This window comes from Scyliorhinus canicula, chromosome 19 (genome assembly GCF_902713615.1).
Source record: "Scyliorhinus canicula chromosome 19, sScyCan1.1, whole genome shotgun sequence".
In the NCBI taxonomy this organism is placed as follows: domain Eukaryota; kingdom Metazoa; phylum Chordata; class Chondrichthyes; order Carcharhiniformes; family Scyliorhinidae; genus Scyliorhinus; species Scyliorhinus canicula.
The window spans coordinates 80,800,814-80,819,306 of record NC_052164.1 but is presented as its reverse complement, the minus strand read 5'-3'; the positions used below and the strand labels follow the sequence as shown (position 1 = coordinate 80,819,306).

At 45.9% G+C, this 18,493-nt stretch overlaps 1 protein-coding gene across 12 annotated transcripts in view; it reads left to right on the top strand.

The window, feature by feature from the left end:
- The window catches only part of gramd1ba (GRAM domain containing 1Ba), an 808,348-nt gene that overhangs the window by 287,649 nt on the left and 502,206 nt on the right, over positions 1–18,493 (top strand). For 2 of the 12 annotated variants that reach the window (XM_038778920.1, XM_038778909.1), the window contains exon 1: positions 8,351–9,350. The exons of 3 other annotated variants lie outside the window; for them this stretch is intronic. In XM_038778920.1, the coding sequence (XP_038634848.1) occupies positions 9,013–9,350 (338 nt within the window). In that variant the 5' untranslated portion in view covers positions 8,351–9,012. Of the gene's footprint in view, positions 1–8,348; positions 9,351–18,493 lie in introns of those variants that run through there. 7 more of the 12 variants (XM_038778905.1, XM_038778906.1, XM_038778907.1 and 4 more) reach the window with 7 other exon arrangements.

Here is an 18,493-nt window from a genome sequence, read left to right as displayed (position 1 = left end):
TGGTTGTAATTTAAAAAAAAACAAATAGAGCACCTAAGGACACCAAACCAGGATTCCTTCGGCAGCAATTCAGTCATATTACATAACACATTTCTGGCATTTGAAATTTGGACTGAAAGCAAATTTACAATTGCGTAGGAGCCAATGACTGCTGAAAGTGAAGTTCTAGTGCCAAGCAGCCTGGGAGTGAACTGGGGCTTGTTGTAGTTAACATTTGGAATTGGATCTCAGTCAGCTTCACAGCCATTCTTGTTTCAAAACTGCAATGTGATCAGGTGTCAGAAATAATGGCAGCCTTCTACCTGCAACCATGGTTGAATACATTGTCTTTCATAAGGAAAATAATATGTGGAATCATTCCATGTTATATTTAGTGATATGTAAATAGTTTATAATGCAGAAGGGCGTGCTGATCTTGGCTTTTCATTTCACTGAATTGCTTGATTGATGATCTGCAGTTTTATTGTATGGGAACCCCCAAAGACACTGGTCGGAATTTTCCAGCTGTTGGGATTCTCTGTTCCTGCCGCAACGCACACCACCTGTGGGTTTTCCAGCGGCTTGGGGAGGCTTCAATGGGAAATTCCAGTGGCAAGTAGCGGAAGTAGAGAATCCTGTCACCAGCGAATGGCGGCCGCCGAGAAAACGCAGCTGAGGGTCCGGAGAATCCAGCCCACTAATTTTGATTTCCTTTTAGTCCCATGATCAAATAGATTTTCAACAATGATAATTTTTTTTTTTTACAATTGACCACAACAAGCTTTAGAAGCAGGAGTGAGACATACAAATCCGTTGTTCTTATCAGCCCTCCCATTAGCTCAGTGGATAAAACAATGGGCAGATTTTTTCGTTTTTGAACCTTGATGTGTTGATTCCGTGGCACGTTTCCGCTGGTTGGAATGGCAGGAAGTCGCATGCGATTCCATGTTTGGAAGCTCATTAATTATGCATAGGTGAGCAGCCCACCGAATCATCTGAAAGATAGCAGCTGATTTGTCTGCCCTGAATTTACCTGACAGGATCAAAGGTCTGGACGCCATACTCATATGCCACCCGAGTGCACACATTTCACTTTACTCGTTGTCTTCAGGACTCTGACAGAGATGCCACAAAATGATTCTACCACTGAGTGGGAGGATGGGTATCCCTTGACATATGAAGGTTTATATGTACATAATCACAAGGATTTTGTGATACATCAATGTGTGGTGAACTGTGTGATGCCCACACAATTCCCCTGTGGATCTGTGGAACAATTCACAGGCAAAAAAAATTGAGCCTGGCGATCAGTTACACGGCCACTGACAGGGGATAGCATCTGACTCCGCAGAACGCTCTCACCTCGCAAAGAATGTGGCAAATGTGATCTGCCAGAGCTCAGGACAAGCCTAGACTTGCACAGCATTGTCTCGCCTTCATCTGTAAATAGCAGTCTTTTTCGGTATACCCTAGTTACCTCTATGCTTTGGTTCTATCCTCCTGATCTTCATATTCTTGCTGTGGCTTCCTTGCATCCTGGACCTCAGTGGGGACTCCTTCTGAAGCTGCTCTTGTTGTTGCCTGTCCCTACTTCTCCTCCGTTGTATTAGATCACAGAAAAAGGCAGCATGGAACCCTGGATCCACAACTGTTTTGTCCTTCTCTTTAAAATGATAGATTGAATGGATTAATAAATAGTAGGTAAATATAGTAAAGCTCACCATCTTGAATCAGTAGCAAATGTTATGGTCTGCAGTGATTTTTGCCCGACTAGTTATGTCGCCAATAAAGCTTTGTGACTGAGCCATCGTCAGATTTAAGGGGACACCCCTGGGATTCGACATCTGAATTGGACAGTGGCTGGAAAAGGTTTGAATGACTTGCACAACGTGAACTAGCTGAGTGCGTCAATCTCAGATCTGGCATACTAATTAATAATACGTTGCTCATGATTAATGGCTGGATGCCCTTTGGCCCTTTATTAAAGTCAATTCTGGAAAGCACATGAAAACCTCCATTGCTGAGATGTCATATATGCAACACCTGTTCCTCCTCAACAGTTGCCCGCAGTCACAAATTTCAAATTTGTGTCTCACTGTTGAAATGCAATGATGGTGATAATCAATTGACTCCTGCATTTCCCTGTTAAATCATAGCAGATTGCATGGGTTCCAATTGCTGACTTCTCAAGAGGTCTTTTTCTCAGATCTGACTCCATTTTAATATTGCCCATTGTTATTGCTGTTGTCGATACTTCTGTCTACCCCTGAGGCCACCACTGTTGACATACCCTTGACGCATGTGGACTTGTATCCTCTATCCTCCCCGTCTCGAGGCTGTATACGTGGTCACTTGCAGAAAAAGCCCCTCACCTCTTCTGCCACCACCCCATGAATGCTTCACATCCCCCGCCTCTCTCCCACCCAAAATATATTTTCCCCAAATACAGGCTGCAGATGCCCTGTGGTTGGACTTAGCACACAGGCTATACTGTTTAAAAGCTACAGCTACTGTCAAATGTGTTGTCCGAGCAGTTGCTATCACATTTAGGCTATTCATTTTTAATATCTTCAGTTATATTATTTCCAACATTGAAACTCATGGTAAAAAGGTTGTTCCAAGCATGGATGGTATTTAAAAAAAATATTTTTCTCTATAATGGGAGATCCATCAACTTGGGTCAGAATCTGTCATGTAAGGTCTATATCTCTGTTCAGAATAATTATCACATGATGATATCCCATTGTGTAAAATTACAAAAAATAAGATCCTCTCAACCATTCATGGCACCAATCCACTCGGGCAAACTTCAGCATTCGAGGATCGTTTAGACAAAACTTGGGGTAGGGTGAGATTTGTACATTGTCTGTAGTTGTGCTGGAGCAGATGGGAGAACAGGATCAGGTGGGGTAGTGGTTGAGGCGTGTTGTTTGCTTTGACATATGCCCACGCAGCAGAATTGTCACCAAGGGAGCAAATTGGAAGCAAACAGGTTCTGCTGTGAAGCTCAGCAACCAGAAGACAACAATCGTTCAGGATAAAACCGTCAAAAGCATAGAGATAGTATTGAGTGAATTGCAGTAGCCGATTATAATTTAAGTAACTTATTTTCAGAACCTTCACCTGTTATGCAAATTGAAATTTGCATAGCAACTGTGCGTTTACTTTCAGTTTTCGCCAGAACTAAATGGAGCAGAATTTGGTGTGTACACGTCAGGAGTAACACCAAGGGGATACAGTGCTTGGGTGATGTTCATCAGAATAACACTATTGCAACCTCTGCAAATGAATATATGTGAGTTTGCACCTTATAATATTTCTGATGGCTTTAGTGCTTATTTATTGTAATCCGTTTAAACCATTATTACGTCTGCTGAATTTTCTGAATATGCCATTGTGCGTTTATTTTGCAATTTATAATTTGGAGAATTGCTGCTGCTGTCACACACTATCATAGAATCACATAATGACTGCAACACAGAAAGAGGGCTGGTATCGGTGCTGGCACTCTGAAAAAGCAGTTCAACAAGCGCTACTCCCCCATCCTTTTCCAATTGTTTTTGTCAGTTCAGGTGCTTAACCAACTCTATTTTGGAAGCTTGATTGTAACTGCCCGCAACACACACTCGGGTAGTGCATCCAGATCCTAACCATTTGCTGCATGCCCATAAGGGCTGGTTTAGCTCAGTGGGCTACACAGCTGGTTTGTGATGCAGACCAAGGCCAGCAGCGCGGGTTCAATTCCTGTAGCAGCTGAGAATTCTGAATTCTCCCTCTGTGTTCCCGAACATGTGCCGGAATATGGCGATTAGGGGCTTTTCACAGTAACTTCATTGCAGTGTTAATGTAAGCCTACTTATGACAATAAAGATTATTTATTTTTTTCCTTGTTCGCCTTTAGTTCTTTCACCGTTCAATTTAAATATGTGTCCTCATTTGTCCAAGTGACTGTCAATTATGCCCCAGATTATTGTTTCTAAAAACTTCCCCACCATTGAGAGGAGATTAAACATGATGGCTAACTGTTGGGTTTTTCCTTACACCCTGGGCTGGATTCTCCATTTCAGCGGCTAAGTGCCGGCGTCAGTGGAGAATGTGTGGTCTTTTACGACCAAAAAATCGTTGTAAAACCCAAACCGATTTTGAGACCGGTGAGGAGCTAGCACCGGCGCCGAGTGAAACCTCCACCTCCTGCGCCGAAACCGGTCGGAGAATGGCTGGTCCCAGGCTGCGCATGCGTACGCCTGATGACCTGCAGTGATCATGCCGTATATCATGGCGCCAGCCTTGCGTGGACCCAACCCGCCATCCGTGACCCCACAGCCCACCCCCTGGCCACCCCCCACCAGTCCCCCCAGCCCTCACTGAAGCCTCCCCCCAGCCAGGGCATGGATCCCGGCCAAGTGTGGCGGCGCTGGGCACAGTCTGCAGTCGCCACACTGGGATCCCACACGTGTCCCGTGCCGTTGGCTACTTGGCCCATGGGGGGACGAAGCAACGATGGGCCGGCCGATGATGTGCCAATGCACGTTGCAACGCTGCATGGCGCACGTCACGATGACGGTAGTTTAGGGGGGGGGGGGGGCGGAGCATAACTGACCAATGTGAAACTGCCGGCCGCCCCGATTTCGGCGTCAGAGCCCATTGTCTGCCCGATCGGCGAACACTATTTCGGTGTCGGGCAACAGAGAATCCAGCCCCCTATCTTAAACAAAGGTGTAACATTTGCAATGCTGGGGATAGGTGGGGCAGCAGCATTGATTAAATCTGTCAGTCCAATTCAGTAAATCAGGGAACCTGCTTTGGGATGAATGCATTTGAACTTTGTAATCCGAAGCTTACATGTGCTGAATGCAAAATCTTCAACCCATCGATGCCCTGTAACTTCAGTTGCAATAAAGTGTGTCTTTGCAGCTTGTTAGATTTCTTGATGGTGCAGACCCTCTCAGCACCAGCTTATTCTTAACACGCAAGAAGAAGAGTAAAAGCACAGCTTAAAGAGAGATTAACATGAGAGATAGGTTTAACAAGGAAGGCAAGGAACAACCATTTTAAGGATCCTGAGAATCGAAGGAGATTAAAAAAGAGAGTAAAAAAACTAAAGTTTGCTCTTGCATAGCACCTATGTCCATCAGGACATCGTGATGTGATGTGGTGGCAGTCAAGACACTCTGAATGACTTGTAGTTAATAGCTAACAGTAGCACAGTGGTTAGCACAGTTGCTTCACAGTCCCAGGGTCCCAGGTTCGATTCCCGCCTTGGGTCACCTGGAACCCTGGAGTTGTGAAGCAATTCTGCTAACCACTATGCTACCATGCTGCCCCCTCCAGCACCACTTTGCAGCAACTTTATAGGACATTGTTGCTCTTGCAGTGGGTAGATTACATGTTGCTCAATTATGTAAATAGCAGATGAAATGACTCAAAACTTTCCAAAGATCAGGGATAATGCTATCTGTTATAAAACTTGCAGTCTCTGTTTGCATTTTCACATACCGCTGACTTTGGCTTATTTTTATTCATCGCCTATTTTAAAATATTCTTTCTCCATGGCCATATCTCTGCCAGCCCAGTTATCTCCCTGGGTATCTGGTGTTAATAGGATCCACACTGGTTGGTGAAGACAACACAAAGAAATGGAGGCGTTCCTTGCTGAGAGAATGTATTGACTTTGTTCCGTGTCAACACTCCTCACTTTCACCCAGTGTTCCAGCTACCCCTGTTTATATGTTTTTATGGGAAAAACAAGCATAAATCAATAAAATAAAATGAAAAGAGGGGTGACAGCCCCTGACAGCCACTGTATCGAAAAGAAAACTTCAAAATCTACCTAATCTAATTAAAATGTAATTCCTAGGGCTGATGATATAACCGCTATTATATGTGTTCAAATACTCATCACTTGTTTCCGTTAACAATGTAATTGACGTTAACCAACTTCAACAAGATAGTTGTTAAGTGGAAATTAGTGAGATTAGTTTAATGGACACTCTTCATGTAAGAATAACTTATAGAAAGAAAGAGTATTTTATGAGGGGGTGGTCTGTACAAAAAAGCTAATCTGGATCTTAGTTGATAGTCTAAATGCTATCAGTAATGTGATTTCTCTGCAAGTTATTGCATTTTGCTTGCTGCAGAAATTTCAGCTCCTGTGTTTAGTGCATTGCTTGCCAAAGCCTTCTGAAGATTGATGGTCGGAACAAACACATTTTGAAGGACAATGTCAGCTTAATTTTATTTCTAACTGAGCTAATGGGCCTCCTGTATCATTGCACTGAGCAAACTCTCCCTAATTTGTTTTGAGGATATAAAATTAGCAGTGGTAAGTATATGTGAGTTATGTCCAATCAGTCATCTGCACCATTGCCCTTTTCTCTCATTGCACAAATATTATTGGTTTCCATACTGAATAGGATAATTTGACATTTATTGCAACAGTGCCTTCGTGGATAATCACATTTTAAAACTGTAGACTAATCAAATGATTCAAAAGACAGATGTGTCAACAACAACAACTTGCATTTATATAATGTCTTTAACTTGCAAAAAATGCCCAAAGTGTTTCACAGGAGTGTAATCAGACAAAAGTTAACAAAATTGTGACCTTCCATTTGCTTTTTAATCTGCTTCTGGCTTGCATTTTCTTCTGCGTCAATTTCTCACCTACTCCAAAAGCCTTTTGCAGGGATTGGTATTAGTTTCCCAGCAAACAGTTGAAAGTCTGTACTTAACAGAACCCTTTACAAATTTACCTAATCTTTCATATTATTTAATTATCTTTATACCCCTTTAATGAAATCAGTTTTGATTCCTGGTTTTGTCATGAAATGTCGCAGAATTTGTAGAAATATCTGACTGCGACATTGGTCATATTTGTGAGTCTGTGTGCTTTGAAGTTTGAACATTTGTCATTTCCTGAATTGGTGACACAAATACGGGTGTTTGGCCCTCAAGTAGGAGAAGTGATTTGAATAAATTGGCTTTTAGTATATTGTCCTCTTCAAAGCAAGTTCCGCAAGTCCAGCTGTAATGATTAGATATATCCTTTGCCCATAAATGATATTCTATCTTTCTGTATGAACTTATGATTAAGGCCCAATTCTGTAGACTGTGTTGCCCATTTGACTGTTGCATTACAAGAATGGGAATTGTTTTATATAAACATTTGGGCAGGATTCTTCCAACGGAAGACTAAGTGCCAATGCCTGAGTGAAAACCGGAGTGTTTCACTCCGGCGTCGGAGGCCGCTCCTCGCCCCCTATTCTCCAACCCCCGGGGGGGGCTAGGAGCGGCGCCGCGTCATTTACGCGCACCGGGCTTTGGCGCCGCGTAAATTACGCAGCGCCGTTACCCGCACATGCGCAGGTTGGCCGGCGCCAACCCGCGCATGCACGGTTGCAGGACCCCCCCCCCCCCCCCCCTGGTGTGAACCGTACTGGGCAGGCCGCTCGGTCCATCTGGGCCAGAGAATCGCCGCTCGTCCGTTACAAACGGCGAGCGGCGATTCTCCGAGTGGCCAGTCGTAAACCACGGCGCGCCGGTTTGGGGGGGGGGGGGGGGGGGGGGGGGGGAATTGCGCCCATTGTTCTAGGCCCTGAAAATTAACATGGAGATTTTAAATTTAGATTCAGTTCTTTGGATGCCAGTGATTAAATGACATTTTGAGAATTTAGGATGCAACATCATGCTTTTTTTGGATCCCAGGGAGTACAGTACCTGATGTTTAATGCAGCTTGGGAAACTCAAATGTACTTCAGTGCCAAAGTGAATTATTAAAAAAAACCTTGTCTCGTTAATTTGCTTATCCATCTATCTACATTGAATATAGAGATTTTGCTTTCAGCATACTGCGGATTATTGTAATCTTCTGTTTGCTTTATTGTATTTTCCTTTAAGATAACATTTGTTTTGAGAGATATCTTCAATGGAAAGATCTTGCACCCTACAAACTTGTAACTCTGGTTTTCAAGGCAAGACAAAATATTCAACTTGCTCATGCATGTTCTTGCCCTGAGTAAGATGTATAATGAAAATATACTTTGGAAAAAATCCCAACCTCTTTAAAACAAAACTCACCTGTCTATTTTATTCAGCTACTTCAAAATGAAAGCATCTCATTTAAGGAGGATTTTTAAGTGAGTGCTTTTAAACCATTGTAGTGTTCCACCTCTACCCCAAAAAGTTTTTTTTTGTCAATTTGAATCACAACATTGGTATGTCGGCAAAAAATTGTACAATCGTTTCAAACTGTACAGTTATAGTATAAAATGTTGCATAAGTGGTAATATGATCAGTAAACTGAATGCATAATTAGCTGCTTTTTATGTGAATATTTACAACAGATAACCTTTATTCTTTTTAGGGGAGCACTGCTGGTTGAACTTGTGTGTGCATCCTGGCTATTGAGTCACTAATCTTCACTCTCATTCTGCTCTCATCGAAAAGTATATTTTGTTAAACTGTGAAAATAATTGACCCCATGATGTGGAAGAAGAATGACATTACCATGTAGATGTGGGATTAGGAGTTTTGGCTATTCATCTGATGAAGGTTTGACAACTTGCGGTCCTGCTCTTTACAACCACTTAATAATGTAAGCTACTCCCATGTGGCAGAGACTAGAATTACATGCTACAGTTGCCTATGCATATTTTATCTTCTGCATTATCTAATATTACAGCTTCCCTATTGGGCATCGTTCTCCTCATCACGCTGCTGCTGCTCAGTTCCTTCTGTGGATTTTGATTGGCTTTTAACTTTTGTTTATAATACCTGCCATCAAAACATTTTTGTCCAGCCTGCGACTAGCTTTCTGATGACAGTTAACGTGCTCTGGAGGGCTTAAGGACACTGAAGAAGTTCCAGCTATAATATTTAAAAGAACAACAAAAATAAGAAAGTGAACAGGTACTGGATCTAATCTTACGATGTGCGTGATTTCAGTGACTTGGTGAGCGTTCATTTTTCTTTTATACAACTGTTTTAGAACTTCGTTTTGCAGCACAGCAACGGAATTTTGCACAAACAATAAAAATGTCAGATATTCTGCAGCTTCCTGCTGTACATATTTCATCAGGCAATGGCGCTGTGGCTTGGTCAAGATCCTCAACACCAACGCTTCGCAGGAAGCGTTTCAAAATGAAACGTTGGAAGAATGTTCAGAGTGAGAAAGAACAAATGGTGAACACCATTTACTGTGTTCCAATAACCAAAGAGTACCTACAGCTTCCTTCTATTGAAATCACGCCATCAAGTGATGAGGATACTCCTTGGTCAAATTGTTCCACGCCAAGTGCTTCTCCACGCCGCAAACGCTTTCTGTTGAAGAAATGGCTGAAAGTTCGTGAGAAAGGTGAAGCAAGTGAGACCAGGTAGATATTGAACATAGAAATGAGAAATGAACAGATAATATGAAGTGCTGAAAGTAGAAACCTATCATAATAATTCTAACCCCAAATAAATTCCTGTTACTTCCAAGAACATAGCAACTGCGATGACTATTTGCTTCTGCAGTGACTGCTAACTCATTTATAAGTAAAAGTAGAACGAAGCAATAAGTTGAGTGCTGTTTATCATTTACTTGCCTTTACAGAGAAATTGCATCCATCTTATGAAGTACAGCTGTTAGACCAGGTTACCAATTCGTTTCTAGTTTTGACATAATATAGTTATCTAAATCTTTCCGTCACCCATTTGCTTGGTGTATATGTTTTTAAGTCAATATCCAAACACAAATTTACAGTAATATAATGAAAAATACATATCTCTCTAAATAATGTGTTTTTTTATTCTTGAAATAATCTTGAAACCTACTGCTTGATACTGGTTACAAAAACAACAAAATGTAACAGTCTTTCATAGGCCGACTGGTAAGTCAAAATATTTGGATGAAGGAATAATCTTTCCATAGAATTTACAATGCAGAAGGAGGCCATTTGGCCTATCGAGTCTGCCGCGGCCCTCGGAAAGAGCACTTCCACCCTATCCCCATAACCCCACCTAACCTTTTGGACACTAAGGAGCAATCTAGCATGGCCAATCCACGTAACCTGCACATCTTTGGACTGTGTGGGAAACCGGAGCAGGCAGAGGAAAGCCACACAGACACTGGGAGAAAGTGCAAGCTCCACACAGTCACCCCCAGGCCGGAAATGAACCTGGGACCCTGGAGTTGTGAGGCAGCAGTGTAAGCCACTGTGCCACCATGTCACCCATTGTATGTATTGCTCATCTATATATCTACGAATAATATTTCAGTTCCCCCAAAATGGATTATTTTGGCCTACTGCCCAAGAAGCTTAATGTATATTTAGAAAGGTGGGGGGAATTAGAAAACAGAAGTATGTAAAATAAATTAAAATTAAAAGTCATAAGTTGCCACATAATTAGCATTTATCATTGACATTGGAAGGAGTCAGGCCTATACATCAGGTTCTTTCAAGAACCAAGGATATCATCAGTCAAGTTAAATGTCAAACAAGATAGCCTCTTAATTTAGTGCTTTCAGACCTGTACCTGAGGCTTTGGGATTCAATCTTTTCGCCTCGGGACCTTGGGCGGGGACCTCTGACTCCGCAAACGGGGACCAGATGAAACGGCACTCGTGGGGATCTCCAAGGGGATCAGAGGCCCCCAGCTGCCTGCAGGGTGGTGCCTTGGCACTACTGGTGCCAACTGTGCACTCTGGCAATGCCAGTCTGGCACCCTGGCACCACCGACTGGTGCCAAAGTGGCACTGCCAGGGTGCCAAGCTGGCATTTTATGCACACACAAGATCAGGCTGGGGTTACCTGGTTGGGGTGGGGGGGGGGGGGGGATTTTGCGCTACAACAGGGAGTTCCGGCGAGCGGGGCACCCCATTGTAAAAACCGGGGCTATGTGCTACCTTGGCTGCGTGTTCTAAGTTTGGACCCCTTATTCAAAGCGAGTCTCGTTGAATAGCCACGTCTTTCTCGACACTGAGTGCTGGGAAACACGCGGCTAAACGCGCTTGTTCAAGAACTTTGTTCACTTTTGGGTAGATCGCACCCACCATTTTCCAAAGAGCTTGGTTAACATAACAAGCTTTCTCACATATTATAAGAATTGCATCTGGATTACATGTAGTGGAATTATTAAACTTTTTATCATGTGTTTTGGGGGCTGACTAATCAAGATGTTAAGTACAAAGGTTATCAAAATACTTTTCACCCAATGAATTAAAAAAAATAAAATAATTTTTATTCAAATTTTCACATTTTCACAAAAAGGAAAACAAAAACAGAACCCCCCCCCCCCCCCCCCGCCGTAAATACAAAAGAGAAACAATAAATTAACGCCCGTCATTGGCAAAAAACAGATATTCAACCCAAAACAAAAACAAAGAGACAACCTCCCCTGGGTTGCTGCTGCTGCTGACCTTTTGTTTTTACAGTTCTGCCAGGAGATCTAGGAATGGTTGCCATCTCCTGAAAAACCCCTGCACTGACCCCCGTAGGGCAAATTTCACCCTCTCCAATTTAATAAACCCTGCCATATCGTTGACCCAGGCCTCCACGCTTGGGGATCTCGCATCCTTCCACTGAAGAAGAATCCTCCGCCGGGCTACTAGGGATGCAAAGGCCAGAACACCGGCCTCTTTCGCCTTCTGCGCTCCCGGCTCCACTGCAACCCCAAATATTGCGAGTCCCCAGCCTGGATTGACCCTGGATCCTACCACCCTCGATACCGTCCTTGCTACACCCTTTCAAAATTCCCCCAGCACTGGGCATGCCCAGAACATGTGGACATGGTTTGCTGGGCTCCCTGAGCACCTAATACACCTGTCCTCGGTCCCAAAAAATCGGCTCATCCTTGTCCTGGTCATATGAGCCCTATGCAGTACCTTAAACTGTATGAGGTTAAGCCTCGCACACGAAGAGGAGGAGTTCACCCTTTCTAGGGCATCCGCCCACGTCCCCTCCTCAATCTCCTCACCCAGCTGCTCCTCCCATTTATCTTTCAGCTCCTCCACCGAGGCCTCGTCTACCTCCTGCATCACCTGGTACACTTCCGAGATCCTCCCCTCGCCAACCCACACCCCCGAGAGCACCTTGTCCTGGACCCCACGCGGCGGCAGCAGGGGGAACCCTGCCGCCTGACAAACCCCCCTACTTGCATGTACCTAAAGGTGTTCCCGGGGGGAGCCTGAACTTCCCTATCAGCTCACCCAGGCTCGCAAACTTCCCGTCAATGAACAGGTCCCCCAGCCTCCTGACACCTGCCCTGTGCCAACTCAGGAACCCGCCATCAATTCTCCCCGGAACAAACCGGTGGTTCCCCTGTATCGGGGACCCCATCGAGGCCCCCACCTCCCCCCTGTGCCGCCTCCATTGCCCCCAAATCTTGAGGGTAGCTGTCAGCACCGGGCTCGTGGTATACCTCGTCGGAGGGAGCGGCAGCGGCGCCGTTGCAAGCGCTTCCAGGCTCGTACCCACACAGGATGCCATATCCAGCCTCTTCCCTGCCGCCCCCTCCCCATCCATTACCCACTTACGCATCATCGCTGCATTGGCAGCCCAATAATACCCACAGAGGTTGAGCAACGCCAGCCCCCCCCCCCCCCCCCCCCCCCCAAATCTCTGCCCCGCTCCAAGAACACCCGTCTCACCCTTGGAGTCCCGTGTGCCCACAGAAACTCTGTAATGCTCCTGTTAACCTGCCTGAAAAAGGCCTTCGGGATAAGGATGGAGAGGCACTGGAACAGGAACAGAAACCTCGGGAGCACCGTCAGCTTGACTGACTGCACCCGACCCGCCAAAGACAGGGGCAGCATGTCCCGCCTCTTAAACTCCTCCTCCATTTGCTCCACCAGCCTTGTGAGGTTTAGCTTATGCAAGGCCCCCCAGCTCCATGCCACCTGAACCCCCAAGTACCTGAAGCTCCTCTCCGCCCTTTTCAGTGGGAGCCTCCCAATCCCCCCCTCCTGGTCCCCCGGGTGTACCACAAACAGCTCGCTTTTCCCAAAGTTAAGCTTTTACCCTGAGACATCCACAGATTCCCAGAGAATCCCCATCACCACCGGCATTCCCCCCACCGGGTCCGCCACGTTCAACAATAGGTCATCCGCATAGAGCGAGACTCGTTGCTCCTCCCCACCCTGGACCAGCCCCCTCCAATCCCCGACTCCCTCAGCGCCATAGCCAGGGGTTCAATTGCCAGCGCAAAAAGTAGGGGGGACAGGGGACACCTCTGCCTCGTCCCTCGGTATAGTCGAAAATACTCCGACCTCCTCTTATTCGTAGCCACACTCTCCATCGGAGCCTCATACAACAGCCTCACCCAACTGACAAACCCCTCCCCAGACCCGAACCTCACCCACTGAATTTAAGGTAGGAGGTAACTTTTGGAATAAGGCTTGTTTATTTTTTACTTGGAAATTGGTTACAGAGCTCAGTCATGTTTCCTTTATTGTCTAAATAACTGACCAGTTTGCATGGTGCACGATGCTGTGTAACATTTAGTGTTGTCTCTTTACTATTGTCTGATTGGGTCTTAATGGCCTTGACATAAGTGCAAGTGAGGAAGGCTAGAATTTCTATAAGAGACAGGTCAGTTGCACTCAAAATGTTTGTTTATTGAAGATAAATAGAGTGGGCAAAGATTAACCTGTTAAGCTGTTCTGTAAATTTAACAGTTACATTAATATTCTTGCAGAATTGCACTGTCACTATCTGAATGTTGAGTTTAATTCAACACATGTATTTGCTTTTTAATGGTCTAGAGTCCGACACCTCTGAAAATTAATACTTACTTTGGATGCAGAGCAGAGAAATGGAGATGATTTTGCATTTACCAGTCCACCAAAAGTAGTTATTAAACAGATGGTGTACTCATCTTAAATTCAAAAAGTGATCAAAAGGCAATGGAATTGTCACGGACATTTTAAAGGTGTTTCCACCAAAGTCGGCCATGTGGGTGTGTATATTTCACATTTGGAGTGAATAATTCAATGTTAAAAATTAAGCCCCTAGCAAAACCTTTTTAGGTTGGCTTATTTCGTACTATTGCTTTCGAAGTTGCCGAAGAAAAGATAAAGTTAAAAACACATACACACACAGATTAACTAAAAAATAAACATCAAACAACATTTTTTTTCCTCAAGGTTGCAAATTGCTGCCCTCAAGGTTACAAATTGTGATCTTCAAAATAATTTTTTCTAAGAATTTGTAGTACAACTATGCACCGTAATAGAATGCTGACTTTTACTTCAAGGGGGCAGAAGTACTTCAAATAACAGAAGCAATATTGCAGTGTGCAGAGCCTTGGTCAGACCCCATCTGGAGTACTGTGTTCAATTTTGGGCATGGTATTTCAGGAATCATAGAATCATAGAATTTACAGTGCGGAAGGAGGCCATTCGGCCTATCGAGTCTGCACTGGCTTTTTGAAAGAGCACCCTACCCAAACCCACACCTCCACCCTGTCCCCATAACCCAGTAACCCCACCCAACACTAAGGGCTATTTTGGACACTAAGGGCAATTTAGCATGGCCAATCCACCTAACCTGCACATCTTTGGACTGTGGGAGGAAACCGGAGCGCCCAGAGGAAACCCACGCAGACACGGGGAGAATGTGCAGACACTGCACAGACAGTGACCCGAGCCGGGAATCGAACCTGGGACCCTGGAGCTGTGAAGCAATTGTGCTAACCACTATGCCAACATGCTGGAACGTTGAACTTGGCAGAGGGCAGAATTACCAGAGTGATACCAGGGTTTAAAGGGTTATGTCCTGAGGACAGAATGCTTACATGTGGCTTATCTTCCATATGATATATGTATTTAATTAAAGTATCTACAATAATATGAAGGATGTTCTGATGGAGGGATTTTAAAATTAGTGCTAGCCCATTCAGGAATGAAATAACGAAGCACTTCTTCACATAAAAGATAGTGAAAATCTGGAATTTTATTCTAAACCCCCCCCCCCCTCCGGAAAAAGATTGTGAACACTGGATCATTGGAAATGATCATTACTGTGGTAAAGTTATCAAGAGATATAGATGAAATCAGATCAGCCGCATGTTGCAGATGGAGGCGGTGCCTCAACGAGAGGCGGGCTGACAGGGTACAACTCACTTAATTCCACACTAGTCACAATAATCACTCCTCTCCACACACCAGTCCACGCAGGTCTCCTTCCCCGAACTGCTTCCAGGTCGGAGTTTACAATCTGTGGAGAGCTCCTCCAATTAGTTGGGAGCTCTGCCCCCTAGTCACCTGAGTAGCTCATACTCTTGAGGTGCAGGAGGGGAATCTTTCTCTGAGGTTCTGCTGCTTTTAGCTTTTATTGGTAGAGGAATTGAGTTTCGGAGCCATGAGGTCATGTTGCAGTTGTACAAAACTCTGGTGCGGCCGCATTTGGAGTATTGTGTGCAGTTCTGGTTGCCACATTATAGGAAGGATGTGGAAGCATTGGAAAGGGTACAGAGGAGATTTACAAGAATGTTGCCTGGTATGGAGGGAAGATCATATGAGGAAAGGTTGAAGGACTTGAGGCTGTTTTCGTTAGAGAGAAGAAGGTTAAGAGGGGACTTAATTGAGGCATACAAGATGATCAGAGGATTAGATAGGGTGGACATCGAGAGCCTTTTCCTCGGATGGTGATGTCCAGCACGAGGGGACATAGCTTTAAATTGAGAGGAGATAGATATAGGACAGATGTCAGAGGCAGGTTCTTTACTCAGAGAGTAGTAAGGGCGTGGAATGCCCTGCCTGCAACAGTAGTGGTCATTGGATAGGCATATGGACCATAAGGGAATAGTGTAGAGGGGCTTTAGAAGGGTTTCACAGGACGGTGCAACATCGTGGGCCGAAGGGCCTGTACTGTGCTGTAATGTTCTATGTTCTAACCCAACTTCCGGACCTGGTGTGTTATTCTATATGCTGGCTGCCTGTTTCAGAGTGTTTATTAAGACAAAGGGGCTCCACTCCATGAATGGCCAACTCCTGTGCGCACGCTTCCCCATGAATGTGCACAACAGAACATCCTGGGGCAGTGGTAGATCCCTGGTGTCTTTGAGGGACATCCCAGCATGACAGGTTGGCTCTTGGGGGATATGGAGTACCCACTGAGGTCCTGGCTGATGACACCATTACAGAGGCCGGAGGCTGATGGGGAGACCCGATATACGACGGCCATGTGCCCACTCGAGCTGTCATTGAGCGGTGCATCAGACTGCTCAAAATGTGGTTCTGATGCTTTGACCACTCTGGTGGTGCATTGCATTATATCCCCTAGAGGGTCCCGCACTTTGTGGTTGTCTGCTGTGCCCTCTACAACCTGGCACAGCAGCGGGGTGATGTGCTGGAAGTGGAGGAGGAGGGACATGTGGCCTTGTCTGAGGAGAGGGACAAGGAGGGCTGGGACTAGAGGACAAACTCGGGGAGGGCCCACAGGAGCAGCTGAAGGATGGAGGACAAGTGGCGGCGGCGAGGGTCCGGCATGCCTGGAGGATCAGGGAGGCCCTCGAAGGGCAGCACGGTGGCGCAGTGGGTTAGCCCTGTTGCCTCACGGCGCCGAGGTCCCAAGTTCGATCCCGGCTCTGGGTCACTGTCCGTGTAGAGTTTGCACATTCTCTCCGTGTTTGCGTGGGTTTCGCCCCCACAACCCAAAGAACTGCAGGGCAGGTGGATTGGCCACACTACATTACCCCTTAATTGGAAAAAATTAATTGGGTACTTTTTTTTTTTAAAAAAGGGAGGCCCTTCTCATAGGACGTGGCTTCGGCCCTCATCTCATCCCCCCCACTCCGACCCGCCTCTCCTCTCTCCCTCCCCACCCCCTCCCAAATTGCCCTGCCTCACCCTCCCAGGATCTGTGTAACATCACACCAAGCGGATGGGTATGTGTTGGCACCGTCATCAAGTCAACATACAAGGCAGAAGGATGGTGATAATCCACTATGTAGTGAACTCTGGTGCCCTTCAATCTACACCATAGTCTGACTCCTGTCTGTCTGCTGACGGGCACAATACCCATCACCTGCTTGTGGTATGCCTCAGGGTGAGCCCAAGATCTGTGACCACTGTACCCAGGGGTGGGGGTGGGGGTGGGTGTGGGGGTGTTGGGTGCAGGCCTGAACAAAGTGCGGAATAATGTAACAGAGGTTTTCAACATGTCTCAGGTGCAACGTATTTTAATGGTATACAATCGTGTCCCTAGCTATCGGTGGTGCAGCACTCTTTCGCCGTGCCTCTCGGTGATCTTCAAACTGTTAAGCCCTCCGTGCTCTGCCATTATGTCCAGGTGTGTCTCCAAGATGCACATTGGAGGTGGAGGCAGCCTTGGGTGCCCCTGGCGGGTGACTTCTGGGGGCCATGGGGTTGGAGGGCCCTGGCCACCTTGCAGGTGGTGCATACCTTGCCATGCCTTCCTGTTCTCCCACTGACCCCGAGCCACACCATTGTCAGGAGGGAGGACTCGGGAGAGCTAGTGACCACCATTGTCTCCATGTAGGGAGGCTCTGGGTGGGCTTCCGGTTCTCCCTCCTCCCAGACAGTGCACTTAGGCCCTGGGGGTCACCTTGGGACCTGGAATGAGCTCCAGTGGCCCCTGTGTCATTTGCCTCTGCCAAACCTGGTGGCTCCCCATTGTCTGCACCATGCCCATCCTCTGACCGGGCCATGCTCTGGAGTGCCTTGACCATGTCCACCTGTGTCTGGGACACATTTCTCTGTGACTGGGGCATGCTCTGGAGTGCCTCGGCAATGCCCACTAGGGACCAGGATATGCTCCAGCACCGTGGCAAGGTCAACCTACATTACCGGCAGACTCATTGTACCGAATGGCCTCCTTCTGCACTGTAGGGATTATCCGATTCTATGTTTGATCCAAGACAAAAATTGCTTCACTGATCGATTTTAGGGGATCATACAAGCAATTTGTGCTACTATATTAATGAATTGTGATGAAGAGATTGACAATATGCTTAAAAATGGCATAATTGAAGTGGGTTGCAGCAAATGGAGCTCACCCATAGTGATGGTACCTATACCAGACGGTACCCAATTGTGTGTGGACTATAGAAAGGTTAATGCTGTTACAAGAACAGACTCTTATCCTGTCCCATGTTTGGAGGATTGAATTGAGAAAGTAGGACAATCAGCTTTTATTTCCAAACTGGATTTACTTAAAGATTACTGGCAGGTACCTTTATCCGAAAGGGCGAAGGAGATTTCAGCTTTTGTGACTCCAGATAATATACACCAATTCAAAGTTATTCCATTTGGCATGAGAATGTCCCCAGCCACATTTCAACGGTTAACTAACAAAGTTGTGGCTTCCGGTTGCAGCTATGCGGAGCTAAGTCGCACGTTCGGCAGCTCCCGCAACGGCGCTTGTTCGACGTTTCCTGGTGTGGGAAGGGGACAGCAACATTCCCCTGATAATGTATTGTTTGGACCAGGAGCGGGGCGATTTAAAAAAAGCGGCATTGCAGCAAAGAAAGGTGCGAGGGAGGAGGACCAAGATGGCGGCGGGCGGAGACCAGG